Raw genomic sequence first — 22,182 nt, forward strand, 5'->3', positions numbered from 1 at the left:
CGGGCCAGCCTGCCCCAATCTGTCCCGTCCCGCGCCTAGGCCCGTCTTATAAACGGAACCGCCAACTAAGAGGGTTCAAAATGCCAGTCCGTCACGCTTTATGACAGATTAGCAGGTCGGCGGGCTAGCTCGCTTGACTTTTTTTTTTTTTTGAAAAATAAAGAATTCATTAAAATTAACCAAAAAAATAATAATTAAAAAATCAAATACAAATAAAAAATAGCCAAATTATAATATAATTTATTTTTTATTTTTAACTTCAATAAAATTGTTCAAAATAATATTTGTCAATAGAACCATCTTTATTTTAAAAAATAAGTCGCATAATTTGAACAAATATACGAAATTGTAAAATAAAATAAATAAAGTTAATAACTAAAAGAAAAATAAAAACAAAAACAAAAACAAAAGTGTTTGAAAATTCTATAATTATTAGTTTTATAATAATAATCACTCTTTTATTTAATAAAAAAAATAATAAAAATCTTTGACCCGTGCGGACCGGCCTACCCCGCCCCGCCAAAATCTGCCAAATTGACGGTGTTGGTTTGGCAGATTTTTTTAATTAGGCGGACTCGAAATCCTAGCCCAACCCGCCATTTTTAGCGGGTTTAGTGGGTCAGCTCGATGGGTTCAACCCGTTTTGCCATCCCTACTATGCCTGACCGGACCGTTAATGTTGCCGGTTTGCAGTTGAACTGGTCTGACCGGTCAATCTGATCCGGTTTTTAGAACATTGATCATAGCTAACAACCAACAATTCAACAATTATCAACCATAATTTCATATCTAAACTCAGTAACAACAGAAATTATATGATAGCAAATTAGTAATTACAATGAAGCAGCAACACAAATTCAGCATCAATAGAACCAACTGCAACAACTAAAAAACTTCATGCCAAAATTCAAAAATTAGAGATGTAGTAGAAGAAGTAATAGAACAGCACATTGAGGTAGCGTTTGTTTTGAGGTACTAGGACAGAGACTGGAAGACTGGGACTCAGTATCATGTTTGTTGGCTCAGAGACTGGTACTAAAATTTCTGTCTCTGTCCCCAAAATTTTAGTATTTCAATACCTCTAAAAAGTTGGGACACAGGGAATTGAAATTTTTAGAGATGAAGACTGAAAGTTTAATAACATTTTATACCTGAAATACCCTTATTTCAATTAATTAATTCTAATTTTACCCTTTGTAGAAATTAAATTAGAGCTTCATTCTTGTTTCAATTTCTGTCTTCCACTTTATACCAAACAAAATACTGAAATTTATTTCAGTCTCTGTCTCTGAGTCTTTGTCTCTCAGTCTCAGTCTTTCAGTCTCTATCTCTCTACCAAACGCTACCTGAGAATTTAGATCTAAGAAATTCAATTGAGAAAAATGCGACCTCACTCACTGTGGATCCGTTGTCACACGACGGAGCAAAGCAATGGCACCGAGGTCGTTGGTGAACGACGAAGGAGAAGATACCGCGATTGAAGGCAGCGACAAGGTGCTAAATGGTAACGAGGACGGTGGTGCAATGAACGGTGGTGGCGTGATGAACGAGACTGGCGATAGTGGTTCTGCGGGTGTGCTTCACTGCAACCTCGCGAACAAGCACAGCGGAGCTGTCGCGACACAAAAAAGAGACAACGGGAGCATTGAGCATTGACCTTTGACGACCAGACGAAGACGACGTCGACCAGAGGGCAGACGAGGACAATGGCGACCAAAAGGCAGACAAAGACAAAAGTGACCAGAGGGCAGATGAAGATGATATCTACCACAACGAAGCTGCTCGACAAAGACGACGACGGTGGTGGAGGCTAGGGTTGCCGTTTGAGCCTTTGGAGTTTGGAAGCTATGGTTGGTTGGGTTGCTTTCTGATTCAGGAAGGGGGCTAGAAGGAGGAGTGAGTGAGTGAGTGAGTGAGGTTGTGAGGGTGTTGTAGTTTAGTTAGGGTCTCTTTGGTTTGAAACAAAGCGGCGCTGTTTGGGAAAATTTTTGAAAACCGGCTGGATTTCGATTTGGTTCGACTGATCGGTTCTCGACAGGTTTAGCAGTTCAACAGCTGTTTTTAAATCTGGCGGTTATAGTTTCTACCTGAACCGCAAATCTCGTCGGTTCACAATTTGACCAGTTCGACCAAACAATTTGAACTAGTTTTCGGAACCTTGGGCTTCATGCGTGCTTCCATTTTGTTTTCGTTTAACGTGAAATGGCATTGTTTCATGAAAAGTGGTCGGGTCCCAATCTGGTCCTACTGACCGATTCTTGACCGGTTCAGTTATTTAAATTTGATTTTTGGATTAGCGGTTTTGAATGACAAATTGAACTGTTTAAGTTGACGATTCACAGTTGAATTGGTCGAATCGGCCGTTGCAGTCCGGTTTTCAAAACCATGGCTTTAATATATTTATTAGAGGAATGTTAGTTGTTAAACCCTTCTTGATCCAGCCAGTTCGACCGAAAACTCGGTCACCTGGCCAGGCCAAGACACTCGTCGAACCAGACAAGTATTGGACCCGGCGAAAACTGGTTCGACCTGGAGGTTTTTAGTAAAACCGATGACCCAACTGGTTAATTTTACCCGATTTTCAGGCCGTGCTTTTTTTTTTAAACCTGAAAACGACATCGTTTCAGGTATTCCTCTCCCCCCTTCCCCCTTCTGTATGTTGATGAAACCATATGCCTAACCTGAATGGTGAATGGTGAACCCCTAACCCTCATCTCTCCCCTCACCTCGTCAGTCCGTTCAGTCGTCACTCTTAGTCTCTCACGGTCTCACCTCGTCACTCACTCGGTCTCATCTTGTCTGAGATTGAATCTCGTCGTCACAATCTCGTGCCCTTGCATTCGCGGTGTAACACCCTACCACACAGAGTCTTATGCTTAAGTCATAAAACAGAGGTGGCAAGGTAATACGACCTCTAAAAGTAAAATTTAGTATATATAGTAGTGTGAAGAATGTTTGTAACTAGGAGCCTTTAGAGAAAAAGGGGTAAATCAAAACCGTTAAATTTAAAAGCGCAACACTCCGATCGATAACATAAACGAAGCAGATAAGGTAAGTTAACGTGAGCATATATACAAGAGAGTGCCAAAAGTACAGATATCAAAGCTCAAGACTCAGTTTGCGAAGATAACCGGTCCAAGCATAGAAGTATACATACATATATATAAAGTAGGAAAACCCAAAAAAAACCCAAAAGATAAGTTATATATATATATATAGTGTCTTTTAACAACTGGAGCGTCAAAGAACTTTTGTTTGAAGAGTTACCTAAGCCTCGACTTCGACTTGAGAAAACTCATGCGCTTGTCAATTAATTCTTGGTGCAAAACCTGAGGCGGATACCTGAGAAGTGGAGTTCCCTTATTTCATGCCTAGAAGGCCCTATCTATGCTACTAAAGTTTTCTTTCTACCCCGAGCTTCTATCTATTCTATCTATAATGTCTTCAACAAGCTAGCGAAGATGGAAGAGCAGACTTCTGAGGAGACTGGAAGGCAGGTCTTTCTTTAGAACAGATTCATTCCAGAACAGAAAACCTAATTTAGAATCAGAATCGCGCTTGGAGCCTATCGCTAGAACGAACAACACACCTGCGACCAGACTTGCTACGCTAGTAGGGCTTGTGGGCAAAGCAAGAGATCTTATTTTATCCTTAAGGATAGGGAAGTCTACCTCAACCTCGGGGGGAAAAAGTATTCTCCCACGGAGGAGCAACTGAAAGAACGGACTAAAGCGAGGAGTTTATTAGCCATACGGACGGCCATCTCAAGGCGCATCACGACCTACAGGCAAGACCGGCGAGACCTGGGAAGGCACAAAACATAATTCTGCAGCAAGCCTCAGCGAGAAGCCTCACGTCCTGCATCTGAAAATCACAAAATCCACATGGGTGAGAACCGAAGGTTCTCAGCATTGTAACAATGCCCAAATATCTAACATAATGTCTTGGGAAAGCCGAAGGCAATCCTAGAACTCCCAATTCATAATCAAAGCATATAAATATAACTAAACCATGAGAAACAAAAATAAGCAACTATCTACGGATCTTCAGTCTAACTAAAACTCCCCTTTCCAAATCCTTCGAACCTCCCAACCGCCACAGGTAATTTCATACGCAAACACAATTATATCAAACAAAGAAATGCACAAATAGGAAGCAGATACGGCAATTAGACAATTAGCAAGTAATTATGCAATCAATTAGGCATTCCAAACAAATCACATATAATGCATATGATATATGCATGTCCTAGTGGCAGATGAGTCTCATCTGTCGGTTATAAAGCCAACCCGACAAGTCCTGGTAGCTAACCATTGGCCTGTCCTTCTGTCGCACATTCCCAACACAAGTTATTCACAACATAATCATAATTCACATACAACACCCTCACTCGTGTTTATTCACAGGGGCGAGCTCATCCGGAACTTTCAGTGTCCGGCCACACTTACGACATAGGGTTAGCAGAGTATTGAGTCTCAACCTGGAGCACGTGGTGGCTAGCCACAGCTTTCATCCAGGAAAACTCTTATCTCAGATAGATGGAGTGCAACAATCACAATATCAATAAATCAGCATATATGCATTCATTCTCAGCCATAAATCAACATTCATCTCAGCCATCCAGCTTAAAATCATAATTCATTACCAGCCAAAATCCATTATCACATCCAGCCATTCGGCTCATATCATACACAGCACTCCCACCATCCTCCTCAACAACTCATACAATCATCATTGCTCATAATACCTCAATATTTCCATTTTCTTCATCCGCAAGTTACCCCCTTCCCTAGCTTCTTCTTAATTACTAGGCATTCTATATTGATTTAGGACTTAAAGGATGAAAATGGGGGTTTAGAAGCTTGAAACAGAGTCTTGGAAGATTACAAGCTTGTTGGGAAGGTGAAACATTTAAAAACAAGGTTTTTATAAGAAAATAGGGCAGTGTGCGTGCGCACGCCTAGAAAAATTTTCAAGATGTGTGCATACGCATAGAGGTGTGCATATACACAGGTGTAAAATTTTTCCAATTTTGTTCGCTCGCACAAGGCGTGCGAACGCCCTCAGCAGAATACACTTCCCAATGTGTGTGTGCGCACAGCTTGCAAAACTTCGTTGGTTGTGTGTGCGCACAGAGCGTGCTAATGCTCCCATCAGTAACCATGTCCCCATGTGTGTGTGCACACAAGGCTATGTGTATGCACAGTTTCAAAAACCCACGGGCTGTGCGTGCGCACACAAACCAGAAATCACAAATTCTGCAGCATTCATAGAATTCAGATTTCAAGCTCCAACTTTCAACAATCATATCTCTTTCCACAGAATTTAGTTTTCTACAAAATTTAAACCATTTTAAAGCTTGTTAAATTATCTTTCATTTGATATAAAATTCATTAAATTTCAAAAACGGTAGCTTAAGATATGATCCATTAAAGTTCATCAAAATTTCCTTTTTTACAAAAGTGCACTAAATTCTCAATTTCCAATTTTCGAAACATACACTTCCAAATCCTTTTAAAACCAACCAAGACTTACCAAAAATCAACCTCAAGAGTCCTCAACTCATATTTTAACATTTTTATTAAATTCACAATCCACCAATCCACCATTTTGACCAATCTCAATCAAATAACTCAATTTCAAACAAAATATCATATCATATATCTTTCCTCATCCCAAATTCCAACAATACCAATTCCATCAACCATCAATACATACAATCAATATCATCCTCACCTTTAACATGGTTTCACCCACAATCCAATTTTAACCAATCATTAAACATATATCAAAACATGCATATCTCCCATACATCATACCATTAAAACATCCAAAATCCACTAATCACATACATAACAACACAATTCATCTCAACCAATCAACAACATCAATAGTTCAAATCCTGTCTTAGGGTCTCTACCTAAGTTTTCACACCACATTATATTTTAGATATAGGAAACTAAAACCATACCTTGGCCGATTCCTGTTCGACCCGGAGCACTTTCAAATTCAACTTTCAAGGTCCCAAAACTTTACCAACAGATTTTCAAGCTTATTGATCCACTCCAAAGCTTTCCAAAACCATCAATCAAGTTCTAATGTACACACATACATTGCCTAATACACATAATATACACCCACACATACAACTCAATCACTAAATCACAAAATTCCAAGTGTTTAGCTTAGAGTTAAAAATCTTACCTTATTGAAAGATCAAAGAGACAAGATTAAGCCTTTCTCTCAAGCTAATTGGCTCCTATAACATCAAAAATCTCAAAATCTCAACACTTTTTACCCAAAATTTTCGAAATTAAGGGCTGGAAATTCAGAGAGAAAATTGTAGCTTACCTCAAGAATAAAGTAGTGGGTTTTGTAGAGCTCGACGCTGCGATCGCGTGGCCACAAACGGTACAACAATCGGAGCTCCGGATCAAAAGTTATGATCAATTGAAGATTGAAGTGAATTTGGAAAAAGGGTTTCATGCTTTCCCCCTCTTCCTTGCTGTGTTCAGCGTGGAATGAGTGCCAAAAGGGGGAGAAGAGTGCTTCTTTGTTTAATTGGGCTGAGTTGGGTTGGGCTTTGGGCCCATTTTGCGCCCGGTTCGCCTGGTTTAGCTCGTTCGGCCCAATTTTGGGCCGATTTCTTTAAAATTGGTGTCAAAATTATCGTTTTAATTTTCTCTATCATATTAAACCATAAAAATCACGTTTCTAATTTTCTAGAATAAATTTTAATTTATGGTTTAATTAGTCATTAATTAACCGGGTTTTACTTTCTACCCATCTAAATGGGAATTTTAGCCACAAAATTCGAATTTAGTTACCTGAGAATAGGTGCGGGCAGTCTATTCGCATTTCCGAGTCAAGTTCCCAAGTGTGCTCCTCAATACCGGCCCGACTCCATGCCACTTTGACTAATGAAACCTCTTTTTCGTGCAACCGTTTAATACTCGTGTCATCAATTCTGACCGGAGTCACCAGCATAGTCAAATCTTCCTTTAACTGGACCGATTCAGGTTCTAACGCATGGCTAGCATCAAGAGTATACTTCCGAAGCTGCGACACATGAAATATGTTGTGCAGGTTCGAAAGGTGAGGCGGTAGAGCCATCCATATGCCACCGGTCCCACCCTCTCGAGAATCTGAAACGGACCGATGTATTGAAGATTCAGCTTCTTTGTCTTAATCGCTCTACCTACTCCTGTTGTTGGAGTGACCTTAAGGAAAGCATGGTCTCCTTCCTCAAACTCAAAGGCTTCTACCTCTGATCGGTATAACTCTTTTGACGGCTCTGAGCAGTGAGCATCTTATCTCGGATTTTCTTGACTTGTTCAGTAGTTTCAGCTATCATTTCAGGCCCCAACAAGCTCTTCTCCCCAACTTCATACCAGCATAGCAAAGATTGGCACTTCCTCCCATGCAGAGTCTCATACAGAGCCATTCCAATCCTTACATGGTAGCTGTTATTGTACGCAAACTCCACTAGCGGCATATACCGATCCCAGCTCGCCGGCTAATCCAAAACACAAGCCCTCAACATATCTTCTAGGGTTTGGATCGTCCTCTCAGATTGACCATCTGTTTGAGGATGGTACGCTATGCTCAAGCTCAAACAGGTTCCAAAAGCTCTCTGAAATGCATCCCAGAACCTTGAAGTGAACGGGAATCTCTGTCAGAAATTATAGTAGTAGGCACACCATGAAGTCCAAACAAATGGCACGTCCTTGAGGGTTAACCTTGTCAATGGTAAAGCTATTTGCGAAAAGCCTTTGATGAATCTTCGATAGTAGCCAGCTAAGCCTAGAAAACTCCTTACCTCAGTTACTGAGGTCGGTCGCCCCCACTCCATTACTGCTTCCACCTTAGAATGATCTACTGCTATCCCCTATTTACTCACTATATGGCCAAGAAACTTCACTTCGTCCTTCCAAAATTCACATTTGGACAATTTTCATAGAGTTTCTTTTCCTTTAGTATCTGCAACACGATCCTCAAGTGTTCCACATGTTCTTCTTTAGTCTTAAAATAAATTAGTATATCATCAATAAAGACGTCAATGAACTTATCTAAAAACGGGCGGAAGATTCTATTCATATAATCCATAAACACTGCAGGAGCGTTCGTCAACCCAAAAGACATTACAGTGCACTCATAAATGACCATAACGAGTCCTGAAAGCGGTCTTAGGGATGTCCTCATCTCTCACCCTTATCTGGTGATAACCGGATCACAAATCAATCTTGGAGAAAACCCCGGCTCCCTGTAACTGATCCATGAGATTGTCAATCCTCAGCAGCGGGTACTTATTCTTTACTGTGACCTTATTCAGTTGTTTGTAATCCACACAGAGCTGCATACTCCCGCCTTTCTTCTTCACCAGTAACACCGGCGCTCCCCACGAAGAAACACTAGGGCGGATAAAGTGTTTACTCATTAAGTCTTCCAACTGAGCCTTGAGTTTGGTCATTTCTAAAGGCGACATTCTATAAGGGGCAATCGAAATTAGCCCCGTTCTTGGTACCAACTCAATTGTAAATTCAACCTCTCGGCTAGGAGGGAATTCCTCAATGTCATCCAGAAACACCTCAGAAAATTCACAAACAACTGGGATTTGCTCTAAATTTTGTTCTTTACCTGACACACTCGCAGCTAATAGCATCACGCCCTGACACTCCTGTCACGTAGTTCAAATAACAGCCATTCACCACAACCGGCCCTTCTGATCCTTCTGGTATGAAATGTAATGATTTCTCAAAACAGTTCAGCAAAACATGGTTTTTTGACAACCAGTCCAATCCCAAGATAAGATCAAGACCGGTCATCGACAAGCAAATTAAATTGTGGACAAAATCACGCTGCTTGACCCTAAATGAAACTTGTAGACATCCTAACCTAGTCACCATGGCTTCGTGAGTGGCATTATACACCTTCATATTGTAGCCGAAAACCGTAATCTTCAATCCTAACTCACTAGCCTTTTCAAATGCAATGAATGAATGTGTTGCTCTCGAATCAAATAAAGCATTTAAGGTTTGACCAGCCATATTACATTTACCTCGGATAAGTGTATCAGACCCTTCGGCACCTACAGCTGAGGTAGTGAACACCTGACCAGGCTGTTGTGCTCTCCTAGTACCCTGTCTTTGCTTCTCCAGACAGTTTGAGGCTTTATGTCCCGGCTTACCACATGAGTAACATAAACCTCAACCGACTTTATACGGAACACCAAGATGGTGACTTCCATATCTAGCACAAGCTTGCTCATTCAGAGGCTACTTCCCAAATATTCTTCCCAGGAAATTGTTGTTGTTAGGCCTTCTGAAGCTATTCTGACCCTGAGTCTGCTGTGCTACAAAGCCTCCCCGCTTGAAAGGCGGACCTCTAGGAGCAAAGCTCTTCCCTCGATTCTGTGGAAATGGTCCCCTATGGCTTCCTTTCTCTGTAGCTGCCCATTTCACACAATCTTCAGCCACTCTGCTCTTATTCACCAACTCAGAGAAAGTTCTGATTTCCATAGCCCCTACTGAATTGAAGATGTCACTGCGGAGCCCTCCTTCATACTCGATGCACTTCCACTCCTCAAAGCTTTCAGGAGCTCCCTGACAAATACAAGAAAAGCAGCATAGTTCTTCAAATTTGTGTGTATACTCGGATACGGACATAGCACCCTGCTTCAGCTGCAGTAACTCAAGTTCCTTTGCTGTCGGGTGAAATTTGGAAAGTACTTCTTATAAAACTCCACTTGAAAAGCATCCCATGAAATAGGGTCATCACCTTGCTGTAGGAGACGTTTGGTTCCTTGCCACCAATGTGATGCTTCTCCAGTAAGCTGATACGTAGCAAACTCGACACACTGCTCTTTAGGCACCAACTGTGCTTGCAATGCTCGCTCCATGGCCTGAAACCAGCTATCGGCTTCAGTCAGATTGGTGGTTCCCTTGAACTTTGGTGGATTAACTTTTAAGAAGGTTGCTAGCATCATCGGGTCCTGAGCTCCATTTCTGCCATTGCCATTATTATTTATCTGTTACCTAAGTGCCTCCGTAGTGACCTGCATAGCAGCAGTCATGTTCTCCAACGTCCCCATAAAGTTTATCGAGTCATTCGGGTTGGTTTCCGGTCCTTGAGTACCAGTACAACCTCTCCCATGGCCTCGACTGCGTCCACGAGGTGCCATCTGGTTCCTATACACACCAAACAATCAATATCAAGTTGATCAGTCTCAATATCGGAAGTCTAGTGCTTCAATGTCCCAAATGCATGCTCATGAATGTTTATGCCAGTTATATCAGTCAGATATCCTAATAGCACATAAACACATACACAGAGAATGCACAGAAGCATAATCAGTCCGTCCCTCAGGCTCTATAGAAATGAACTGCTCTGATACCATAATGTAACACCCTACCACACAGAGTCTTATACTTAAGTCATAAAACAGAGGTGGCGAGGTATTACGACCTCTAAAAGTAAAATTTAGTATATATAGTAGTGTGAAGAATGTTTATAACTATGAGCCTTTAGAGAAAAAGGGGTAAATCAAAACCGTTAAATTGAAAAGCACAACACTCCGATCGATAATATAAACGAAGCAGATAAGGTAAGCTAACGTGAGCATATATACAAGAGAGTGCCAAAAATACAGATATCAAAGCTCAAGACTCGATTTGTGAAGATAACCGGTCCGAGCATAGAAGTATACATACATATATATAAAGTAGGAAACCCCAAAAGAAACCCGAAAGACAATTTACAGAACCTCTTTCTCCAAAATAACCTCTAAGACGAGTAAATACAGTATATATATACATATATACACAATGGAGATAATAAGTATCTAAGTAAGTACATAAAACCAAAATAAAGTCTCGAGAGCCAAGGATCTTCGCTAAAACAGAAGTCTCCAGCATGCCTCAGCAAAGAGCCTCACGTCTTGCATCTGAAAACCACAAAATTCGCATGGGTGAGAATCGGAGGTTCTCAGCATGGTAACAGTGCCCAAATATCTAACATATAATGTCTTGGGAAAGCTAAATGCAATCCTAGAACTCCCAATTCATAATCAAAGCGTATAAATATAACTAAACCATGGGAAACGAAAATAGGCAACTATCTACGGATCTTCAGTCTAACTAAAACTCCCCTTTTCAAATCCTTCAAACCTCCCAACCGCCACCGGTAATTTCATATGCAAACACAATTATATCAAATAAAGAAATGCACAAATAGGAAGCAGATACGACAATCAGACAATTAGCAAGTAATTATGCAGTCAATTAGGCATTCCAAACAAATCACATATAATGCATATGATGTACGTATGTCCTAGTGGCTGATGAGTTTCATCTGTCGGTTATAAATCCAACCCAACAAGCCCTGGTAGCTAACCATTAGACTATCCCTCTGTCGCGCATCCCCAACTCGAGTTATTCACAACATAATCATATTTCACATACAACACCCTCACTGGTGCTTATTCACGAAGGCGAGCTCATCCGGAACTTTCACAGTGTCCGGCCACACTTACGACATAGGTCAGTAGAGTATCGAGTCTCAACCTAGAGCACGTGGTCGCTAGCCACTGCTTTCATTTAGGGAAACTCGTATCTCAGATAGGTGGAGTGCAACAATCACAATATCAATAAATTAGCATATATGCATTCATTCTCAGCCATAAATCAACATTCATCTCAGCCATCCAGCTTAAAATCGTAATTCATTACCAGCCCAAATCTATTATCACATCCAGCCATTCACCTCATATTATACACAGCACTCCCACCATCCTCCTCAACAACTAATACAATTATCATTGGTCATAATACCTCAATATTTCCATTTTCTTCATCCGCAAGTTACCCCCTTCCCTAGCTTCTTCTTAATTACTAGGCATTCTATATTGATTTAGGACTAATCAATTTACATGCTCATATATTCATTCCTATCTTAGAGTCAACTAGCCTAAGTCTTCATAGAATGTTATATATTACATACCTGAAACCTAAACTATACCTTGGCCGATTTTCATGTATTATTCCAAGCAACCGTCTTAGGCAAAAAGGCAAAGCTCCAACACCACGATGCAGCTCTAACACCCACCAAGTTTCCGATCAAGTTCCCAATGGCTCAAAATCATGCATACATACACACCTAACACATATATACATACATACACCCAAAAACTCTATACCCAACTTACCCAAAACAAGAAATGGCTAGGGTTTAGGATCCTTACTGTATCCACGGACCAAACGAACTAAAACCAACAAGTTCCGCAAGCTAAATTGAACCTATAACATCAAAGCCAACAAATTCTCAACATGTCTACTCAAGGTTTTCAAAAATCAAAGGGGTAGAGCAACTGGAGCGAGAATGAGGCTTACCTACAAAATTGTTCCGATAGATTTGTAGAGCTCAACGCAGTGGTCGTGTGGCCGCAAAGGGTGCGGCGATCAGAGCTCGAATGGAGAAGCTACGGTGGTTTAAAGTGGAAGTTAGGGTTTGGAAGCTCCTCTCTTCCCTAAATGTGTTTCCCAGCGTTTTGTGCTTCTAGAAAGGGAAGAGAGCTGAAGACTTTTGAGAGTTATGAGACTTGGGTTGGGCCTTGGGCCTAATTCGCCCAGTTCGGCCCAATCTTGAGCTAGATTCTTTGAAATTAGTGTCAAAATTCTTATTTTAATTAGCTCTATCCTATTTTACTATAAAATTTATATTTCTAATTTCCTTCATTAAAATTTAATTTATTATTTAATTATTCGCTAATTTTTCGGGGTTTACAACAATCATGGAAAGCCTGTTAAAAAAACCTCCATTGAATGATATGTTGACTTAAGTTTTCGGTATAGATGACCATAACTATGAAGGCAAAGATGATGAGCCCTTTGCTTCAAAAACTGATTCTGTTCCAATGCCACCAGTATATGACACTAATGATGATTCAATGAAAATTAGAGAGTTGCTGAAGGATGGGAATCGTAAATTATACCCCAGGTGTGCAAAATATAGCAAGTTATTATTTATTGTTGAGTTGTATCATATCAAAGTATTGTGTAGTGCTACTGACAAGAAATTTTCCATGATAGTTAGCATTTTAAAGAATGCTTTTCCCTATGCTAACCTGCCCATTTCTTTTTATGAAGCCAAAAAAATGATTAAATTGTTAGGTTTAGGATACGAGAAAATTCGTGCATGTACAAATAACTGTATGCTCTTTTCGGGAAAGGACAATGAGGAAAAAAATAAATGTATGTGTGGTTTATAATGCATCTCAATATAAAGTAGAAGAGAACACCGGCAACAATATAGAATTTATGGGAACAAGTAAAGATCAAAAGAAGAGGATACCATCAAAAGTGTTATACATGTCCTCTAAGACAACAAGACTAATGCGCTAGCATTCAGATTTCCTACTCAGGTGGAAAGTTAAAGCATCCTAGAGATAGCAAAACATGGAAAGACTTTGATTTGTTACATCCAGAATTTGCTAAAGATCCTCGTAACATAAGGCTTGCTTTAGCAACTGATGGCTTCAATCTATTTGGGACTCTCAGTTCAAACTTCTCTTATAATGTCTATGATAATTCCTGGTCCAAAGATGCCTGGAAATAATATTGATATTTTTTTACAACCACTTATTAGTGAGTTGAAAGAATTATGGAGAGGTGTTGACGTCTATGATTCTGTTGATGGTAAAATGTTTCATATGCATACTGCATTATTTTGGACTATTAATGATTTTCCAGGTCTTGATAATCTCTCTGGGTGGAATAAACATATGAGCCTTTCTTGTCCATCATGTAACTTTGATACAGTCTCCAGAAGCTTGAAGTTTGGCATGAAGTATTACATTATGGGACATCGTCGATGGTTACCCAATGACCACGAGTATAGGCACAATAACACTCTTTTGATGGCCTTACAGAACTAAGAGGCCCACCTCCAACATTATCAGGCAGAAGGATTTTGTTCCACATCGAAGGTAGTCAAAAAAGACCTTAGGATGTGCTCGATGATGGCAACAACCCCCTACAATGGAAAAAGATGAGTATTTTTTGGGATTTACCATATTGGAAAGATAGTCTTATTCGTCATTGCCTTGACATGATGCACATAGAGAAAAATGTTTGTGATAATGTGCTTTTACTGTTCTTGATGACAAAGAAAGGACAAAAGACAACTTGCAAGCTCGTAAGGACTTGCAGTTAATGGGAATCAGAGAGCAACTTCATTCGTACCCTAATTCTTCCAAGTACCCTGCCTCGTGCTTTAAAATGACAAATGCTGACAAGGATATTTTTCTGGGTATTTTAAAAAGTGTATCTTTTCCAGATGGTTACTCTTCAAATATTTCTAGATGTGTTGATATTAAAAAAATGAAAGGTGATCGGTCTAAAGAGCCATGATTCACATATTCTTATGGAACATATTTTTCCAATTTCTCTTAGAAGATCCTTGCCTAAGGAGGTTACATCCGTGCTCATTGAGCTATGCAACTATTTCAGAGAAGTCTCAGACAAATCACTATCCCTTGAGAATTTAGATAGACTATGATAGCGAATTGTTTTGACACTCTGTCACATGGAAATGATATTTCCTCCAGTATTTTTTACTATTATGGTTCATCTAATTATTCATCTCGTAGAGGAAGCAATGGTTGCGGGTCTAGTACAATACATATGGATGTATCCTGTTGAAAGGTAAATTTTGGCACTCTAACAAGTTTTAATTGAATATATTTATTTTGTCTACTTTTTATGGTTAACTAATTTTCTCTTCTTGTTATTAGAGCCTTAGGACATTCAAAATCTTATGTCCATAACAAGGCTGTGTAACATCCTCACTATCAGAATATCACGCTTTCGGCTGCGCCACTCTGATAGCAAGAAGTATTATGACGACTTCATATACTTAATAATAAAATAGGAGCCTTTGACTCGAAATAGTATCGTTGTCTCATTTTTAATAAAAATGAAAATACTTTTTAACTGAAAATAAACAAGCATATACATACATACAAGAGTTCTTACAGAAGTAACTTATGAATATAATATACTTACAAAACATACAACTCATATCCCTCTTACAAAATATAATATTGATGGCGAGGGATAAATAAATAATAACTAAAACAACAACATCGAATAAGCAAAATGCAATAAAACTCTTCATGAGCCTCATCATCCATATCCTCAAAAGATAAAGTTGTAGGGGGTTGAGAACTGTAACACCACCTGGGTAAGAGGCAGGGTGAAGTTGTCCCTTGCTCCGGGTATGCGGGTAAGATGCAAGGGTTGCGACGCGTTTGAAACAGGATGGTCATTCATACTGCTAGGAAACTTTTAAGATTCTTTTATAAGAAAAGTGAGTTTTAGATTTCTGGATACTTAACTGATTTCTTTTAAAAAGGCTTTGAATTTTTGAGTGGTTAAACCGTCGGTTTCTAAAAAATTCACAAGACATCGATAATCACTGAGTTTAAAAATATATTTCTCTTTAAATATTTTCTTATGACAATTCTGAAACTCCGTGGTGAGACCGTGTGGTTAGGTTCTCAACCCCCTATAACTTTATCTTTTCAAGAGACGGATGAATAGGCTCACGAAGAGTTTTATTGTGTTTTGCTTATTTGATGTTGTTGTTTTAGTTATTATTTATTTATCCCTCGCCATCAATATTATATTTTGTAAGAGAGATATGAGTTAAATGTTTTGTAAGTATATTATATTCATAAGTTACTTCTGTAAGAACTCTTATATGTATGTATATGCTTGTTTATTTTCAGTTAAAAAGTATTTCCGTTTTTATTAAAAATGAGACAACGATACTGTTTTGAGTCAAAGGCTCCTATTTTATTATTAAGTATATGAAATGGTCATAATACTTCTTGCTATCAGAGTGGCACAGCCGGAAGCATGACATTTTGATAGTGAGGGTGTTACAGGCTACGCTGGAAAGGTTCATAGCTAAAGGTTACATAATTGAGGAATGTCTAACTTTCTGCTCTAGATATTTAGAGGATGACAACATTGAGACAAGGTTCAACCTATCAAGGCAATGAAGACCAAAATGACAACACTCCTATTAGTTGCTCTCCTGTCTTTTCTAAGATTTTTCCAGCCTTAGGTATATCTCGTGGAGCTCACAAGATCTGTTCGTTAACACTAACTAAGAAATTACAAGCCCATCGTTATGTGTTGATAAATTGTTCAGTGGTGGACAAATTCCACGAATGTGTTTTTTGTTATTTCTAACTTAGATTTCAATTATTTTCTATAATTATTACATAACCTTAGTTTACTTTACCAGAAAGTGTAGATGTGAGATTGCCAGAATATACCGTGGTAGAAAAAATACAACCAAACTAGTTGTAGACTACATCCACGCCAAATTCCATGAGTGGTTTAGGGATTATGTGAGTTATTTATATTTAGTAAAACTTGTTCCTTCCTAAATAGAATTTAGGATCACGTTTTGGAATCTATCTAACACATGTAGGTCGCAAAAAACAATGATCCAAATGTCACTCCTAAAATCAAGTGGCTTGCAGAAGAGCCTAATAATATTGTGAAGAGGTTTGAGGAGTATAACGTTCATGGGTTCAAGTTTTGTACAATGAAAAAAGATCAAGGACTTAAAACTCAAAATAGTGGCGTGGTTATTGATAAACCCCTATTTTATGATTCATCTTGTGCTCAATTGAGTGTTTTTATCAATTCTTCACTCACTTATTCATATGAAATGCATGGCTTTACATTCTCCTTCCTGATTTTGTGCTATGATTGAAAACATGCTTCTTTGGCCTTATATTTGCTAATATTAATCCTCTTTTATTACCATTAGATGCCGTGATCTGTGTGTTAAGTATTTTTAGGGATTATAGGGTAGGAATGGCTTAGAGGATGGAAAGGAAGATGCAAAAGTGGAAGGAATACAAGAAACTGAAGGAACTGCTAAAGCTGTCCAGCCTGACCTTCTGGTACTAAATCGACCATAACTTGAGCTACAAAGATCCAAAAGAAGCGGTTCTAGTTGCGTTGGAAAGCTAACATTTGGAGCTTCGCAATGATATATAATTTTTCATAGCTTCATCAAAGCCAGGCAACGCACACGCGTGGATCACGCGAACGCGTGACCTGGCAAAAACTCAATCCGCGTGACTTTGCAGCAACCTGGACGTACTGGGCTGTTTTTGACCCAGTTTTCGGCCCACAAAACACAGATTAGAGGCTATAAAGTGGGGGAATCCATCCATTCATTCAACAATTCATACAACTTTCAAATTCACAATTTTAGGTTTTAGATGTAGTTTTTAGAGAGAGAGGCTCTCTCCTCTCTCTTACGTTTTAGGATTTAGGATTTCTCTTAATTTTAGGATTGCTTCTTCTCAATTCCAGGTTCAATATTCCTTTAATTTATGTTTCTCTTCTACTTTTATTTACTCTAATGCTTTTACTTGTTAATTACTCATGTTGCCAAATTGGCTTATGAACTTTTCCATGTTAGATTTGAATATTCTATTTAATATAATTTGAGGTATTTCAGAATTAAGATTGCTTTGTTTTATTTATGTTATGGATATTTTCAATTTAATTTAGATTTCTTCTTCTTTTGGCTTTAGTTAAGTAATTGGTGACACTTGAGTTATCAAACTCAGCAGTTGATCGAAAATTGGAATTGCTGATTAATTTTGATCCCTCTAAAGCTAGTCTTTCCATAGGAGTTGACTAGGACTTGAGGAATCAGGTTAATTAGTCCACTTGACTTTTCTTTATTTAGTAAGGGTTAACTAAGTGGGAGCAAAATCCAATTCTCATCACACCTGATAAGGATAACTAGGATAGGATTTCCAGTTCTCATACCTTGCCAACAGATTTTCTAATTATTAATTTATTTTTCTCGTCATTTAAATTACCTGTTTCTTATTTCAAAAACCCAAAAATATACTATTTTTCATAACCAATAATAAATCATACTTCCCTGCAATTCCTTGAGAAGACGACCCGAGGTTTAAATACTTCGGTTATAAATTTTATTGGGTTTTGTTACTTGTGACAACCAAACTTTTGTACGAAAGGATTCTCTGTTGGTTTAGAAACTATACTTATAACGCGATTATATTTGTGAAAATTCTTTACTAGCAGGAATCCGATCGTCAAAATGGCGCCGTTGCCGGGGAATTGCAACTGTGTGCCTTATTATTAGTTATTGTAAATATTTTATTTTTGCTTGTTTATTTGCTTTTATTTTTGTTTTTAATTTTTATTAGCTACTATGAACTCTCACCCCTGTTGCTTTAAGTTTGATTCTAATGTTGTTGAAAGGAATGGAAGCTATAACAGGAACATGCATCAAGGTCGAAACAATCACAGATGGAAGGAGCCACAAGAATCTGATCAACCCTTTAGGCAACAACACCCTCCAAGATACCATAGACAACGACCATCTTACAATGCATGCCAAGACAATAGTTATGGTGGACCTTTTCGTGACAACCAACCTCCACCAAATTACTAAGGTCAAGAGCCATTCCGAGGTGCATACCAAGATGATAGATATGGTAGAATCCCTTGTAGTTACCAACAAGCCCCACCCTATGCTTATGAACCACCTCCTCAACATAGCTTTCAACAACCATACTCACAAGCCACCTACAACCATTCACCTCCATATGACCCACACCCTTATCCACCCCAATTCCAATCCAATTACTCCCAAGAACCACCACTTTCATATGCACCATGTCCATATCCATCGACCCAAGAATCACAGGCTCGCCTCAATAAAGCAGTAGATCAATTTCATGCAACCCTTCATCAACTGGAGCAAGCGATAAATCGATTACCTTCCAGACGTTCGGACACTCAAGAAACCCCCATGGCTTCATGTGGAGAATCTAATGAAGAACGTAGCATGAAGGAGACACTAGAAACTCTGGTGGACAGTGAGCAGCATGACTTTGTATTGGAACAATTGGAGGAAGCCGTAATCATTGAAGAGGAAGAAGTGGTCGAAGACTTAGGAGATGCAGAACGTCCATGGGAAAGCCCAGTCATAGAGCCCCCTTCTAAGGAGTTTGAACTTGTTATTGAGGAGGGTGTACAACCTCCAAGGCATATCATGGTTGGAGACTTTGAAGGGAATGATCAAGAGATGGATTCAATCATTGATAAATTCTTATCTACATTTGAATCCTCTCCCATTGGACTTGACATGGAGATTAAAGAAGAAGAAGCACAACCTCCCATGCCCTTGGTGAACAATGAAGAAGAGATCAAATTGGAAGAAAGCTACCAAGAGGAAGAGGTTGGAATTGAAGAAGCTTGCAAAGAGGTGGAATTTGTCAAAGAAGAGCACAAGGGAGTGGAGCTTGAAATCACCTTGCCAAAGCTGTTGGAGATCTCTCCCCCAAAGCCATTACCATCCAATACAACATTCAAGTGGGTAAAATTCATATCCCTTAGCTTTCTCATCCCACTTGAATATGGTTTACTTGAGACAGATGGTCAACTTAGAGCTCTTTGTGGCATTAAGAGTAAAAGGGAGATGGGTAGTGGTTGGCAACACCATCCTAGGTTCGTTATGGTTGGAAGCTCAAGGCCTGATTGCAAGGGTTGGCATAATTCTCAATTAATTGGGTCTAGGATGATGTTTGGGTGCCTAAATGAGAATTCTAAGGCTGAACCACCCGGATGGAATCATCATGATCCACTTGAACACGGGTGTAGAAACAAGATTTGGGATCCGGGAATATATGAGGATCAAATTTGGGAGCTCAAAGCTTGTGAAGAACTCCATCAAAGCTTGAGAAATTTACTTGGTATTGATAGAGCTTATTGGAAGTCCAAGCACTGGTGGAAGTTTCAAGACGAGTTCAAGCACAAGCCACCATGACAAGGAGCTCACCAAATGTCCAACTTAAGGACTTTAACTAAAAGTGCTAGGTGGGAGACAACCCACCATGGTATGATCGTTCTTTTTCAGTCTTAGTTTTATTTTATTTCGTTTTATTCTTAATTTTATTTTATTCTATTTTTCTTAGTGTTCATTTATAATATCTGCATATAGCCTGCATTTGCATTTGCATTCTACATAAAAAAAAAGCGCATCCCACGCGTGCGCGTGAACCACGCGCACGCGTCACATGCAACGCTAAACCTTAGAGAGAGTTGCGCGGGAGCGTGGCTGGAGGCGTGCCTCAGGCACAAACACGCCCATGCGAACGTGTCCCTGACGCGTCTGCGTCAATTGCAAAATCAGCCTTCCACGCGTACGTGTCACCCACGAGTATGCATGACCCTACAAATCGGCGTAAAGAGGTGTCAGGCCAAAAGTTGTGCTGGCCTGGTGCGGGCACTGTGCCCAATGCACAAAATCACCCACGCGTACGCGTCCCTGACGCGTGCGCGCTATTTTTAAATTCTGACCACCCACGCGTACGCGTGGGCGATGCTTACGCGTCACATGGTTAATGCAATTTTCACGCGCACGCGTGCCCTGCGCGCACGTGTCGCGCCCCGTTTCTAAATTCTTAACTTCTTTCTTCCTTCCTTTCTACTTCTTTCTTCCCTCTTTTTTTACTTTCTTCTTCTTCTTCATCTTTTTAACCTCCATTATATTTTATTTAATTTATTTGCATACTTTCATACATTGCATTTTAATTTTGTGCATATTTTTATTTTTTTCTAAATTTATTATTTTTCCATTGGTGTTAAAATTTTCTTCTTCAACTGTTGCATCTTTTCTTGAATTATTCTGGTGCTTCATGACTTGTTTTACTCTGACTGGGTATTATTCTTTATAAGTCAATGCTACTCCTTCATGATACTTATATTATCTTGAGTTGACATGAACTTACAGTATCTTGCATTACCCACACTCTCTCCCCATTGTTGCAACTTTTGCACCACTGGTATGCCATGTGCTTCTATTATTTTCCCACTTGCATGTTGTAGCTACCATGTAATTGAGACCCTTATTATTTGGCATTAACACCCATACTTTATTTATTTCCTATCTTTATTTCTGGGTTACTTTTCTTCTTTTCCTCTTCTTTCAGGATGGCCACCAAAGAAGGGAAAGGGAAAGCTTCTAAATGGGGAGACAAACAAGTTCCATCTGCACAATCTTTGGAGAAAAGCATCAGTATAGCAACCCGTCCACTTGCACATCTCAGCATGCACCGAGGACTGTGCAATCTTTAAGTATGGGGAGGTCGATACCGATCTCCATGGGTTAGTTATTTTCTTCTCAATACCAATATTTTACTTTATTTGTTAATTCATTGTTGCATTTACATGTTTAATTGCATGTTTGTTTGATTTTATGCATTTAGTTACTACTTGGTTGAAGTAATATTCTCTTTTTCAAGAAACTTTTTATAATATTTCACTAATTTGAATAAAATTTTTTGTTAAACTTATTTGAAGAAATATTATTTTGGAATATGGTTTAGAGCTCGAACACATAAAACCAGTGAGATTTTGAGCCTATTTGATTGGTTGCATTTTATCAACCAATATTCTATTTTAGTGTATGTTATTCTCTCTAAAATTGTGATCTTTGTCTTACTTAATTCTATATTTCCATGGTTTGATGTATGCATGCACTTATATGATTGAGGCCTTTGTTTCACTAAGCTTACATACCCATATGGCCTTACCCTTTCATTATCCTTTGCAAACCAATTTAAGCCTATTTTACCCATTTTATTCTTTACTTTAGCACATCATTAACTCTAAGCAAAAAACAATAATGTCCTTAATTTGAATCCTTGGTTAGCTTAGACTAGTGAGAGTGCTTATGATTTAAGTATGGGAAAATTGGATTTGAAAATATTTGGTTTGAGAATTGGGTGTTGTGTAATGTGTATTCTTGAATAAGAATGTTAAGAACATGTTTATGCATTCAATACCTTAATCATATGCATTGAAAAAAATAAAATAAAAAAAATTTAGTAAGAAAAGAAAAATAAAAAAAAAGAGAAAAAGAAAAGAAAAAGAGCAAATAAGTAAAAGGGGACAAAATGCCCGAAAGTAAATAGTGAAAGCAATGCATATGAGTTGTACTCAAATTTGGATGCATGAATATATGAAAAACATGGTTAATGGATAGTTAGATTTTGTATTTTGATTACATGGATCGTCTTAAGTTAGGTGGAAAGTTTAAGTTAATTAAGGATTC

General features: G+C 38.8%; 1 protein-coding gene across 1 annotated transcript; it reads right to left on the reverse strand.

The window, feature by feature from the left end:
- Nucleotides 1-9,275: 9,275 nt before the first annotated feature.
- Nucleotides 9,276-9,985, reverse strand: LOC107620348 (uncharacterized). The gene is made up of 2 exons (XM_016322524.1): nucleotides 9,746-9,985; nucleotides 9,276-9,602 (listed from the first exon to the last, which is right to left on the reverse strand). The coding sequence occupies exons 1-2, from the start codon at nucleotides 9,983-9,985 to the stop codon at nucleotides 9,276-9,278; spliced, it is 567 nt and encodes a 188-aa protein (XP_016178010.1).
- Nucleotides 9,986-22,182: the final 12,197 nt, after the last annotated feature.

This window comes from Arachis ipaensis, chromosome B10 (assembly GCF_059453495.1).
Source record: "Arachis ipaensis isolate K30076 ecotype BB chromosome B10, ASM5945349v1, whole genome shotgun sequence".
Classification (NCBI taxonomy): domain Eukaryota; kingdom Viridiplantae; phylum Streptophyta; class Magnoliopsida; order Fabales; family Fabaceae; genus Arachis; species Arachis ipaensis.

What these genes read in the sequence shown, in the direction of transcription:
- LOC107620348 (XM_016322524.1), bottom strand. Translation starts at nt 9,985, where the DNA reads ATGATGCTAGCAACCTTCTTAAAAGTTAATCCACCAAAGTTCAAGGGA. An exon ending in TTTCATGGGATGCTTTTCAA is followed by an intron (nt 9,603 to 9,745) that starts GTGGAGTTTTAT and finishes TGTATTTGTCAG; the next exon opens with GGAGCTCCTGAAAGCTTTGA.